The sequence below is a fragment of the Ursus arctos genome, unplaced genomic scaffold (genome assembly GCF_023065955.2).
Source record: "Ursus arctos isolate Adak ecotype North America unplaced genomic scaffold, UrsArc2.0 scaffold_23, whole genome shotgun sequence".
Lineage (NCBI taxonomy): Eukaryota > Metazoa > Chordata > Mammalia > Carnivora > Ursidae > Ursus > Ursus arctos.
This window is the reverse complement of record NW_026622908.1, coordinates 36,440,286-36,454,300: the sequence shown is the minus strand read 5'-3', so window position 1 is coordinate 36,454,300 and position 14,015 is coordinate 36,440,286. Positions and strand designations below refer to the sequence as shown.

General features: G+C 39.7%; 1 protein-coding gene and 1 pseudogene across 1 annotated transcript; both read left to right on the top strand.

The window, feature by feature from the left end:
- Positions 1-572: 572 nt before the first annotated feature.
- Positions 573-1,517, top strand: LOC113246519 (olfactory receptor 5B12-like). The gene has a single exon (XM_026487113.3). The coding sequence runs from the start codon at positions 573-575 to the stop codon at positions 1,515-1,517; it is 945 nt and encodes a 314-aa protein (XP_026342898.2).
- A 5,208-nt stretch (positions 1,518-6,725) lies between these two features.
- LOC125282574 (olfactory receptor 5B2-like) lies at positions 6,726-7,411 on the top strand (annotated as a pseudogene).
- The last annotated feature ends 6,604 nt before the right edge of the window (positions 7,412-14,015 follow it).

Here is a 14,015-nt window from a genome sequence, read left to right as displayed (position 1 = left end):
ATATAGGCTCGCTCCCCTACTTCCTTCATGTGTTTGCTCAAAGTATCATTTTAGGCTAAGGACATGCTTTGTTTAACTATCTTTTACTAACATATAACACTGTTCTCGACACAATGGACAAGACAAAAAAAAAGGTCAGTTGAAGCAAAATTAACTCAATTTCACATTAATTTTACTAGGCTATTTTAGTCCAATACAAAGAGCAATTTGCGGTTGTTTTGTAAGTTCTGACTTGGGAGTCTGCACTGTTCCAGTTAGCAATAACTCTAGTGACGTTACATAAGTCCTTTCTTTTCTTCTTTTTGCCTTAATTCGGTCTTCTATGAAGTTAAGAGATTGGGATGCATTATCTCCAAATCCTTTTTCTGGCATATTCTATAATAATTTAAGATTGCATTTTGTTGTCACAACCATGCTTTAGTTCTACAGCGTCCTGGAAACAAGTCCTTGCAATACTGAAATAAGGCACAGAGTGGACATGCTGACTGATTTCAGCGGAGTCCACGCTGTTTATCATTCTAATTCAATTTTCTCACTTCTACAGGGAAGCCACATAATTCCCGACTGACCCCATGGAGAACAGTACAGAGGTGACTGAGTTCATTCTTGTGGGGTTAACCAATGACCCCAAACTGCAGATTCCTCTCTTCTTAACCTTCTCCCTCATCTACCTGATCACGCTGGTTGGGAACCTGGGCATGATGGCGCTGATCCTGCTGGACTCCTATCTCCACACTCCCATGTACTTTTTCCTCAGCAACCTGTCTCTGGTGGACGTTGGTTACTCCACAGCTGTCACTCCCAAGGTCATGGCTGGATTACTTACAGGAGACAAGGTCATCTCCTACAATGCTTGTGTCACCCAGTTCTTTTTCCTTGTAGCCTTTATCACTGTAGAGAGTTTCCTCTTGGCCTCAATGGCCTATGACCGCTATGCAGCAGTGTGCAAACCCCTGCATTACACCAGCACCATGACGACAGGTGTGTGTGCTCGTCTGGTCATGGGCTGCTACGTCTGTGGTTTCCTGAATGCCTCCATCCACACTGGGAATATTTTCAGGCTCTCCTTCTGTAGAGCCAATGTGGTTGATCACTTCTTCTGCGATGCCCCTCCTCTCCTGGCTCTCTCCTGTTCAGACAACTACATCAGTGAGATGGTTATTTTTTTGGTGGTGGGCTTCAATGTCCTCTTTTCTATCTTGGTCATCTTGATCTCCTACCTGCTTATATTTGTCACTATTCTGAGGATGCACTCATCTGAAGGACACCAGAAAGCCTTTTCCACCTGTGCCTCCCACCTCACTACAGTGTTCATCTTCTATGGGACGGGTACCTTCATGTACTTACAGCCCAGCTCTAGCCATTCCATGGACACGGACAAAATGGCATCCGTGTTCTACACTATGGTCATCCCCATGCTGAACCCAGTGGTCTACAGCCTGAGGAACAAAGAGGTCAAGAGTGCCTTTAAAAAGGCTGTGGAGAAGGCAAAGTCTTCTATAGGATTCGTATTTTAATTGCAAAGAATCTACAATAAGCCACTTTCATCCACCTCAGATCTATGTAGAGAAAATATTTATCTGCCAGCTCACAAATTTCTAATTTCTTATAGTAATTTTCCCAGATTTTGATTAAGTTTACAAAGTTACATATCTTTGTTTACAAAGTTTACATATCTTTAAAAATATGACACCTAAGAATAATAAGTTAAAAAGAACCACCCATAAATACGTTCTTATCTTTAAAATTCTTCTTAATAAGCATGTTCACCCACACTCCCACATGAATATGCATGCCCACAGGTATGTATAAGCATGGGCCCACACATAGATAATTCATGAGAAACTCATGAAACCCCCACACACACTATAGAAGGAGAAATTAGTTAAGACATACATGAGATAGTAGAATTTGTTGTGATAGTAGAATTTAAAACAATTATTTTGGTGTCAGAGAACACATTCTTAACATACATAAATAGTTGACCCAATGGGAAAAAATATATATATATACACGTCTGGGTTTTTTTTAGACTTAATTAATTTATTTGACAGAGAAAGAGAGAGAGCACACAAGTAGGGGGAGCAGGAGAGGGAGAGGGAGAAGCAGGCTCCCTGCTGAGCAGGAAACCTGATGCTGGGCTGATGTGGGGCTCAATCCCAGGACCCTGGGATTATGACCTGAGCAACTGACTGAGCCACCCAGGTGCCCCATATGTTTGGTTTTTAAGAATTATTTTTACTTTATCTTTTTGCATATGAAAAAGTAATAGGTTTTATATTTTAAAAAATTGAACTTTATAAAAATATTTCCAAAGTTCCTTGAATGTAGATTTATTATTGATTCTTTGTATGTTCTTGTTTTTAGTAAAAACATAAGCCATAAGAGACTCTTAAGTATAGGGAACAAACTGAAAGTTGCTGGAGGGGAAGTGGGTGGGGGGATGGGGTAAATAGGTGACGGGCATTAAGTTGGGCACTTGTTGTGATGAGCACTGGGTGTTGTATGCAAGTGATGAATCACTAAATTCTACCCTGGAAACTAATACTACACTATATGTTAATTAACTTGAATTTAAATAAAATCTTGATAGCAAAAAAAAAAAACCCATGTCTTTACATGGGCATTTATTTTCCTATCCAAATTTCCATATTAATGAGCCCCAACTAAACATATCCCATAATACAGGAAAAAGAAAAAGATGACAAGGCATATTTTTATTCACTTAAATAAAAATGTACAATGTTTAAAGTTTAAGCACCAAGAATTACAATAGTAGTAATAATTTACTCGTATGCAAGGCTATGAATTTGTTAATGTACAATTTGCTAAAATTTTGAGTCTCGCCATTTCAAAAATTCTGAATCTGTATGTATGTCCATTTCTTTCCCCTGATTTGGGGAGTTTTGGCCATTATTTTTTCAAATATTCTTTCTGCCTCTTTCTCTCTCCCCTCTTGAGACTCTCCTTAGGTGTATGTTGGTACGTTTGAAGTATCCCACTGTTCTCTGAGACCATTTATTTTTCTTGATTTAAAAAAAAATTCTGTTTTTCAGGCTGGATGTTCTCAAGTGACCTATCTTAAAGCTTACTGATTTTTTTTTTTCTGTCGGCTTTCATCTGCTACTGATCCACTTATTAAACATCATTGGGATGGAAAATAAGCACATAAAAAGATGCTCAACATCATTAGTCATTAGAGAAATGCAAATTAAAACAACAAGGAGATATACTACAAACCTATTAGAATAACTAATGTAAAAAAAAAAGCCCACCTGTAAATATAAAGTACCGCCAAGGGTGGGAAGCAATTGGAACTCTCATACGTTGCTGGTGGAAATGCAAAATAGTATGCTATTTTAGAAAATAGGTTGACAGTATCTCATAACCTAGAAATCTCACTCCTAACAACCTACCCAAGTGAAATAAAAGCCCATGTTCACATAAAATCCTGTATGTGAATGTTTATAAGATCTTTATTCGTATTAGTTGAAAACTAGAAAAAACCCAGTTCCGTCAACTGAAGAATGGGTAAATAATCTGAATACACAGACTGCATCTCAAAAATAAAAAGGAACCAATTACAGAACAACTACACAACTCCATGAATTTCAAATGCATGTTGCTAAGGGAGAGAAACATGACTCAAGAGAGAACCTACTGTATGATTCTTTTTTTATGACATTCTTACAAAGCCAAAACCATAGGGACTGAAAACAAATTAGCAGTTGCTAGGAGGTGGAAGGAGGGGTCAATTCCAAAGGGTTGGGGGGGTTAATAAACTGTTCTATATCATGATGTGATGGTGGTTCTATGGCCAATTACTTTTGTACAAACGCTTAGAACAATGCATTGCAAAGTGGGGATATAACTATGTAAATTATATCTTAATTAGAAAAAGGAAAAAAAAAGAGACAAGGAATGCAAATGGGTCAGTGCTCTTACTCAACAGACACTTCAGTTCCCCACTGACAGTTTAATTGCTTCTTCCCTAAATAAGTGAGATGAGGATCTGTGGATATTCTCATGGGGGGCCTGCTCCCCTGAGAACTCTGTGTCCCTATAACTTTCTTGTCTTTTCTTTATTTTTTTAACTTTCTCCCAGTTCCCATTCATTAGCCTTGGAAATCCCAAAATCACTCCATTTGCCATCATTTCAGAGGACGCGTCTGCGTAGAGAACCCTTTTGTTCATTTGCTGTTCATCTGGAACTTACTCATTCCTGGTATCCCTGCCATCTTCCTGCAAACAGGATTTGTTTCCAGGCTGCAACCACAGCCAAAAAAAACCCCACTCTGAGATAAGAATTATACTGATTCAGGTTAAAATGATAATCCCCTTACCAAGTTGGTTTATAGACCTTCCCTGTCTGGTATTCACACACAGAATTCTGTGAGATGTGTGGGAGGTGCAATTGTATTAGTCTCACTTCACATACCAGGAAACTGAGCTTGACAAGGGTAAATGACTCTTCCAGGGGATCATGAAGAATACATGGGAGGCGCAGGACTTGGACCATCTTCCCAGCTCCACCATAATGATTTTTCCTCCATTCCTCCATGGTTCAGAGACCTTGAAGCCTTGTTACCAGCACCGGAGAGAGAGCATCTTCAATAGGACATAACATTCTAACCTGGTCGAAGTTCTGATCAGAGACACAATTCAGGGTTGCCTGTCCCTGTTTGTCAAGGAGCAGGGAAGGTTCTACATATCCTAGACATTTTCAGTGAGAAGTGTATTTCAGGCAAAAACAGTAGGGAAGCTGTGTCTGCTGTGAATTATTTCAGCAAAGTAAGGCATGCGGTGAGTATTTTTCTGAAAGTGAGGCAGAGCTGGTCTTAAATGCCCAAATAAGGAGTTTAGTGATAGTTAGGAAACAACATATTGCTTTCTTAAAGAGGATGAACAGCAACGAGAAGAAACAGAGGATAGATTATGGTCCAATGGAGTAGGTAGTAATTTCATTGTTTACTAATTGTAGGTCTGTTATGGAAGGGAAGTTAAGTAGAACAGGGTGAAATGATATTTCTTTAGACTCCAAGACGATCCTCATGATTCTAAAGCTCCGTACCTTATTTCAACCTTCTTTTCCTCTCTAACCTTACTAATGTTGCTGGCTCACATACAAAAGCTGAAAGGTAGTGGCTACAGGCACAGGCGTATGATCTGTCTGATCTGGATATGAATCGTGAGTTTATTTCTTGTAGGTGTAGAGTAGACTTCTGTGAAGTCACCTAACCTCTCAAATCCTCAATTCCTTGACCACAAAATGTGGGTAATAATATTCCATATCTTACAACATTGTAGGATTCTATAACTTTTGAAGTTATACTTGTCAGTTTATAAGTTTTCCTTATAAAGTCATGAGGATAAAGAAAGAATACACACCTACACCCAGAATGCTCTTATCAGAGGTTATAGAACATAGTATATGCCAAAAACCATCTTACATTTGTCGAAGGTGAGCAAACGCAGATGTCTTTAGGAACTGGGTATGAAAGAGGAAGTTGTGACGCCCCTCTAGATGGTAGAGAAGAGTGGTTACCAATGAGGGAAAGCTGTGGCATGGGCTTCATTCAGTTCAAATGAGAAAAATCACAGCGTGGAACTCACCTCAAAGGCAGATCTGAAAGCTAGAGTCAAACCCAGGGATATGAGACAACCCTGGGTCTTCATCATCCAGCTTAGGGGGTCAGAGTAATGAGAGTAAGAGTGAGTTCAAAACAGAAGAAAACTGTTTCAACCCAAGGTAAAATATGGATCTCAAGGAAGAAACAGAATGAACGGCTGGTGTGGCCAATGATATGGTGAGAAGAAGGACAGCGTGAGACATACAGGGGGATCAGAAGATCTGAGTTGATGTGGTGTGTGGAGAAAGACAAATCAGAGAGTGAGTCTCTCAGACTTCAAAACTAATCCGTAACCTAGAGATTGGATATGGCTTCCCACCTTTACCCAACCAAGACAGAGACCGCCCTTTCATCCCACTAATAACATTAGAGCCAACACTCATCAGATTTGTAATTATTGTTTTTCATGCATTATTTCATAAACTCTCACAATTGCTCCTTCACGTTACATCTCCATTTCTAGAGATGAACAAACTGAGGCTTAGCGAACCTAGGCTAGGACAGTGTCTCCCAGATAGTAAATGTTAGGGTACCATTTGAGCTCTTGTACTCGGTGCATTACCTTCTCTCCAGAAGTGCCTTTGCCGGCGTCCACATCTAGAGCTGCAGCTCCCCCACTGCATCCACTACCTCTCTGCTCCTGTCACCCCATTGCAAGCCCCAAATCCAGGAATAGTATCTTGGTCATTCCGGTACTCCTGACAACTAACATTGATATGGGTCCGATGGATTCAATAGCTTCATTGAACAGAATTAATTCAATTCAATTCAATTCAAATTTCAGTTACTGTCATGGGATTCTGGAATTTTTCTGCCTGGGTACACAGCTTGACTCTGACAGTTAATATTTGGGTAAACTTGGACAAATTACACAGCCTTTTTGAGCCTAAGTTCTCTCGCAAAATAAATGAGCATAATGACTCATTGTTTTGTCTTATGTGTGCTTTAGATTTGAAGAACAAATTATTGCCATAAGTGAAACAATCTACAGAGTATTTACACAGTTCCACTTCACTCTACTCTCTCTTCCGTTTAACACTCTGTTCCTTTCCTTCTCATCACTACAGGGCATCCTGTGATTCCCCACTGACATCCATGGAGAATGGCACAGAAGTGGCTGAGTTCATCCTTCTAGGACATACAGATGCTCTAGGACTGCAGGTCTCACTATAACGTTCACCCTCTTCTACCTTTCCACTCTAGTTGGGAATCCGGAGGTGATCGTGTTGATTCTGCTGGACTCCCCCCATGTACTTTTTCTTCAGTAACCTGCCTCTGATGGACTTTTGTTATATACCCAAGGTCATGACAAGACTTCTTATAGGAGACCATTACACCACCACCATGACAGCAAGTGTGTGTGCTTGTCTGGCCGTAGGCTGGGTGTCTGTGATATTCTGAATGCCTCTCTAAGTGTTGGCGATACCTTCAGTCTCTTCTTGTATGTCCAGTGTGGTTCACCACTTTTTTGTGATATTCTGGCAGTCACAGCTCTGTCTTGCTCTGATAAGTATATTAGTGAGTTGGTTCTTATCTATATGACTGGCTTCCATTTTTTTTTCTTTTTTGCTTTTGTGGTTACCTTTATTTCCTACCTGTTTATATTTATCATGATCTTGAAGATGCACTCAGCTCAGGGGCATCAAAAGGTTTTGTCCACCTGTGCTTCTTACATCACTACAGGGTCCGACTTCTATGGGACAATCCTCTTCATCTTCATGTACTCACAGCCTAGCTCCAAGAATTCCATGGACACACACAAAATGGCACTTATCATATGATTTCCAATTAACACATAAACTCAAAGTGAGCAGGAGCTTTATCTGCTTTGTTCATAACTCTACCCTCCATGGCTAAATGGATTTCTGGTTCACAGGAGATTTCAATAACTATTTGTTAAATAAATGAATGAATAAATGAAGCTTTTAGTCTAATCATATCAATATATTGGCTATTTGGAGCATGAATATTTATAATTCATCATTCATAAAATAAACTATCCACATAGAATTGTAGAATATTTCAAGAGTCATGACCAGTGTTCCTTTTTCCTGAAATATTTTTATCTACATTCTCACTCGGTGCTTTTAATCCCCATTTATGGATACAATCATTTTCTGGAAACTACATTATCATTCCTTAGGAATGACATTTCATTGACTAGTAAGTAGCACATCAAATAGATTCTATTTAGTAAATCATAAAAAGATATAAAATACAAAACCCTTTTAAAGTGTAGTATCTCATTTGATTTAGAAAATTACTTTATACACATTGGTTATGCAGTTAATTCCAATGATTCTAAGTATCCATAGAGAATGGGAACACAATAGTAGTTGTGAATAGTAAACACAATCCACACTCAATATCTCAGCATTAACAGTTTTCATGTGTTTAATTTTGATCCTCAGGAGAGATCAATTCTATAATAAATCTCCCTATAGGAATTTGCATTGTTTCCCTTTCTGCCTCTACATGCTTGGAGGCACTCATACTCACAGTATATGTAAGACTGATCTTGGGGGCACCTGGGTGGCTCAGTCAGTTAAGTGGGTGACTCTTGGTTTCTGCTCAGGTCATGATCTCAAGGTCATGAGATCAAGCCCCAGCTCGGGCTGGGCATGGAGCCCGCTTGAGATTCTCTTTCTCCCTCTCTCTCTGCCCCTCCCCGATTCCTCACTCTAAAAAAAAAAAAAAAAAAAAAAAAAAAGACCGTGCTTGAATGTGCCAGGATGGTCATGCCGACACCAGCATAGGCAGGGTGTTATAATCTAAATGTTCTCTTTTGGCTCTAGATCTATGATGATGGTGATTTATCTTCTGCTGGAATCATTTAAGAAATTACATTTAATAAAAAGTTTTGGAATACTTTTAGGCTTACAGAAAAGGTGCAAAGACAGTATAAGTGTTCCCATATACCCTTTACCCAGTTTACCCTGATGTTATCATCTATATTACCTTGGTACACATGTCAATACAAAGAATCCAACATTCATACGTTGCTATTAACTGAATTCCATACTTATTTGGATTTCACTAGTTTTTCCTCTGAGTCCTTTTTCTGTTCCAGTGTCCTATCCATGATACCACATAAGGAAATAAAAATGGTTATTGTTTTATATCATTGTTTTGGGTGACGTTCTACGAGCAGCAGATAAGTGAAAGAGAAAGTCATGGGGGTAAGGAGACAAAGAAGGTGAACTAGTTACGTATAAGAAAAAAATGTGGGGGGCGCCTGGGTGGCTCAGTCGGTTAAGCATCTGCCTTTGGCTCAGGGCGTGATCCCAGGGTCCTGGGATCGAGCCCCACATTGGGCTCCTTGCTCAGTGGTGAGTCTGCTTCTCCCTCTCCCTCTGCCCCCTCAAATTGTGCTCTCTCTCTTGCACTCTACCTTTCACGTAAATAAATAAATAAATAAATAAATAAATAAATAAAATCTTTAAAAAAAAGAAAGAAAAAAAATTGGATATGAACACCAATATTGGACCTAGTAGTAGAAATTGAAAACATATCTTCAGGTTATTGAGGGAATTGCATTGGCAAGAAAGCTATGAGCCTTGGCTGGGCATTAAAACAACTCTAGAAATTTAAAATTGTGTGTGCAGAAGTAAGCTGTAAAAACTGAATACTCCTCAAAGAGCTCACAATCGCCCACATGCATTTAAGCTGCCTGACATGGCCATCAGCTTCACATAAAAACATTACACGCAGCACGCAGTATATCCCCTTCCTGTTCTGGGACACGGCCAGACTCGAATACCCCAGGTCCCTAGCACTGGACAGTCCTTTCTCTTTTGAAATGTCCCAGAACTGTTCATTTGAACCCTGCAGCTAACCAAGGCCCATCAAAGGTAACTGAAAACCAATGAGAAAGGCTCTTTTTCCAAAAATCCCATCTTAATAAAATGCTTGTCAATTTTATACATCTCCGCGTTTCTTCTTTTTAATCTATAAAACTTACTCTCCTTTATAACATCTTTATAACCCCTGCTAAAACTCAAGAAATAGCAGATGGCATCCCTTGCTGACACAAAATAGAACAAAGCAAAACCCAACAAAGCAAAACCAGCCTGTTAATTTTGTCTCACATTGCCTTTTGTTTTTGATACACTTCAGAAATGATCTTAAAGAATAATGGATAAGAAAAAAAAAAATCCAACAGGACGAGGGGCCAGGAAAAACAATGGAAAGTGGACTTCTCCTAGAGAAAAACAAGATCTCATAAAGAAATATCTCCACTGCCAAGGTTGGGGGTGGGGGATTGGGGCTTCATAAGGCTGACTCAGCAAGATTTTAAAGGTGACCGTTGTGTCTCTGTTCTTTACTTTTATGAAAGGGAACTTTTTTTTTTCACTTATAGTCATCCTGTTTCTATGTCATATATTGAGTATGATGTGAGATAAGCTGTTTGGTTTTCGTTTGTTTGCTTTGCTTGTAGGTTTCCAGACCATGAGGAGCCACATTAGGACTGAATGGAGAGAACCACTGAACCCCTTTCGTATCCTGGGCATTGAGCCTCTGTAGTGATTCGCTGGGATTTAAGTTGTCTCCCTAGTGGAAGCAGATAATATGATCTGCGGGGGCAGGGGGATTAAAATGGATATTTGATGAACATAAATATTACAGTAGAAGACACTTGTTCTTTCTGTGCCAAACTATTTTCTTTTTCCTCTTAAGCACATAGCTATGCTTAATTTCTCAGCCTGTGTACCTTTAGTTGAGGTCGCGGCATTGTCGTCTTGCCAGTGAAAGTGAGTCTAAGTTACACGTGCCACTTGCAAGTCTGGCCCGTGAAACCTCCCAGGTGACCCTCTGCTTACTCTCTCTTCCGCTGTCACCTGTTGGATGGAGAATCCAGGTCACATAGAACAACTAACTGAACAGTACAGGAGCAAGGAAAGTCTCTATGGCTAAGCCACTGTGATTTGGGAGTTTCCTTGTATAGAAGCTAGTATGATATACACCAACTAATATAAAGAGATTCCCACAAGACTGTCTGGAGGCTGTTGGCAAGAAGTAGACAGAGAGATGATGAGAAATACTGTCAAATGTCGACAACACAATTCCACAGATATTTAACATTACTCCCCACCTGGCTTCTAAACCTAATTAAAATGAATAGGACGTGCATTTCCCCTACCACACGCACTATAAACGTACATGAGAATGGGGGTGCACACAAGCCTGTGAATAGAAGTCATGCAGAGCCCATCTGTACACATTCACGGAGGAGTAGGAAATTTGTCAAAGAAGTAAATATAGTGCGGCTAATGTTTGATGAAAAAATAAATCAGTTGAGTTATCAGAATATAAACATGTCATATCATAATTCTTTATTTATTTGAAAACCTGTTCTAAGAGTCCCAAATGCAGAAAAAAGTACTCTAGTATTTTTTTTTTAATGAAGGTATGTGTTTAAGTCAGTACGTTTTACGGAAAGCTGTGTAAGTATAGCGCCTAGTGAATTCCACCTAGACTGAGAAACGGCAGGTTCACATGATAATTTTCAAAAAGATAAAATGACCAGAGTAGAAGAAAAATAAAGAGATAATACAGGTCTTTTCCCATTTATGTGTACATGACTACCTACTCCTCACACGGAGTAAAAATAATGCACTAAGAATAACAAATACACATTTTTTTTCTGTCTGCAAATGCTTTGAAATGGTCATTGTCCCTCATTGACTCCTACTCTAGCTGATCTGCACCATCTATTATGACTCTCCCCATCATGGATTCCGCATCGTTCACACTGACTTCCTTGTTATTCCCCCACAACTCCAAGCGTGCTCCTACCTCAGGACCTTTGCACCTGCTGTTCCCTTTGCTTGGAGTGTTCCCTTGCTTCCTTCAGGACTCTCCCTAAAGGTTACCTGCCCTATAGGTATGACTTCCCGTATAAAATGGTCACTTTGCTCCTCATGGACCTCCTCACCTCAGCCCGCTCTATTTTTCATAATTCTTTTTTTTTAAAGATTTTATTTATTTATTTGACAGAGATAGAGACAGCCAGCGAGAGAGGGAACACAAGCAGGGGGAGTGGGAGAGGAAGAAGCAGACTCATAGTGGAGGAGCCTGATGTGGGGCTCGATCCCGGAATGCCGGGATCACGCCCTGAGCCGAAGGCAGGCGCTTAACCGCTGTGCCACCCAGGCGCCCCTATTTTTTGTAATTCTTATTAACACTCACTTATTTTTACCTGTTCTCCTGTTCATCCATATCTGCTAACTAGAATGTAAACTCCCCGAGAGCTGCAGTGTCATCAGTTGTGTTCAAAACTCTATTCCCAGTATCTAATAGAGTGTGTGGCTCAGGATTCTTTTGTGAAACGAATGAAGTAACTCTGTCATGAGTCTACTAATGTCAATATGTTGGATCTTTGAGCCACTGATAATTCTATCACGCCTCTAATACATAATCCTTCTTAATATAATTTAGAACATTTCAAGAGACATGGCTGCTTTTCTCCTTTGTGGAGTATTTTTATCTACACTCTCACTCAGCGCTTGGACTCCCAGTTTTAGATGCAAGGATCTTTTGGAGCCCAGGTCATCCAGGGGTCATCTGCAACCATCTCTTATTTTTCCCTTAGGAATTGTCTCTTTAAGTGGCAAGTCACACAATCAAACAAATTCTACTTAGTAAATTGTAAAAAAGGCCTAAAAGAGGAAACTATCAAAATTTAATATCTGACTCAATTTGGAAAATTACTTCATATATGCTGAATGTACAATTAACTTCAGTGATTCTAAACATGTATATTGAATGTAAACATAATCTGCATTCAGTATCCTAGTGTGAGATACAATAATTATCATTTGATTTTGGGTCTCCTGTTAGCTATAATAAAGCTCCCCAAGGGTATTTGCATCTGCGTCTCCTCTATCTCTATACAATCAGAAGCATTCAACATCTCGAGATCTACAAAACTGTGCTTGAATGCCTTAAGGCAGTCATACAGATATTAGTATGATGAATATCCACTTATCTCGCTAGTATCAATACTAGTGGGATACTAGCATGCTTCCCCTTTTGGCTCCAAAGTCTATGAAAATGACTTATGGTGATGTTCCTCTTGCTGGAACCATTATATTACAAATCACTTTAAATATTTTTAAAATTCTAGAATGTTCTAAATTTTCAAAAACTTACAAAGATAGCGTTGTCAGTTCCCATATACCCCTGCCCTACTTTCCCCTATTTCTAATGTGTTTCTTTAACATGGTACCCTTGTCAAAACTAAGAAGCCAACCTCAGCATTGCTGTTCTCTCAACTTTAGATTTTATTTGGATTTTATCATTTTTTTCCCCAGTAACGCCCTTTTCTCTTCCAGGCTACCATTCAGAAACAACACTGAATTGAGTTGTCATGGCTCCTTGGTTTCCTATAACGGTGTCTCAGTCTTTCCTTGTCTCTCATGACTTGAGCAGTTTTGAGGGGTACTAGTCAGATATTTTGTAGAATGGCTTTTCATCTGCAGTTGTCTGGGTTTTCTTGGGTCATGGTTAAATAAGGGATATGGGGTTTCTGTCAAGAACAAGAAGTTCCCTTTCCATCATGTTATGTCAGGGGTACACATTCACAACAGACTTGGTTCTGCGATATGACCTTCAATCACCTGGCCACGCTAGCTTTGCCATGTTGTCCAGCGTGAAGAATGTTCTCCCTTCTTTATACTATATATATATTTTTAAAGATTTTATTTATTTATTCGACAGAGATAGAGACAGCCAGAGAGAGAGGGAACACAAGCAGGGGGAGTGGGAGAGGAAGAAGCAGGCTCATAGCAGAAGAGCCTGATGTGGGGCTCGATCCCATAACGCCGGGATCACGCCCTGAGCCGAAGGCAGACGCTTAACCGCTGTGCCACCCAGGCGCCCCTTTATACTATATTTTTGTAAGTAACTCGCTAAGACTACCTTAGAGTCCAGGCAGCAGGGGACTACGGTCCACCTCCGGGAGTAGAGGGGAACATATAAATAACTGATTTAGAATTCTTCTGAAGGGATAATCTGTCTCTTTTCACCATTTATTTATTTCTTCAATCATCTGTTTATATCAAGGTGGCATCACATATTTATTGTATACTTTGGGTTATAATAGGATATTATTTATTTGCTCAAATTGTTCCATGTTTGGTCATGGGGTGCTCTTTGAGTTTGTCTCATTTCCTTTCGACATGCCCCCATCTTTTTAGTTTTGAACAAGGCTTTGCGTTGGAGCATTACGGGATGTTCAGACTCATCTTGCGTTGACCCTGCTCCAGCCCTAGAAGCAGTTACTTCTCCAGAGAGCCCTGCTTCCATCCATGAGAGAATACTATTTAGAAAACACGGTCTAGGAGCCGGGTAGGCTCATTGCTACTTGACTGTCACTTCCAGGTG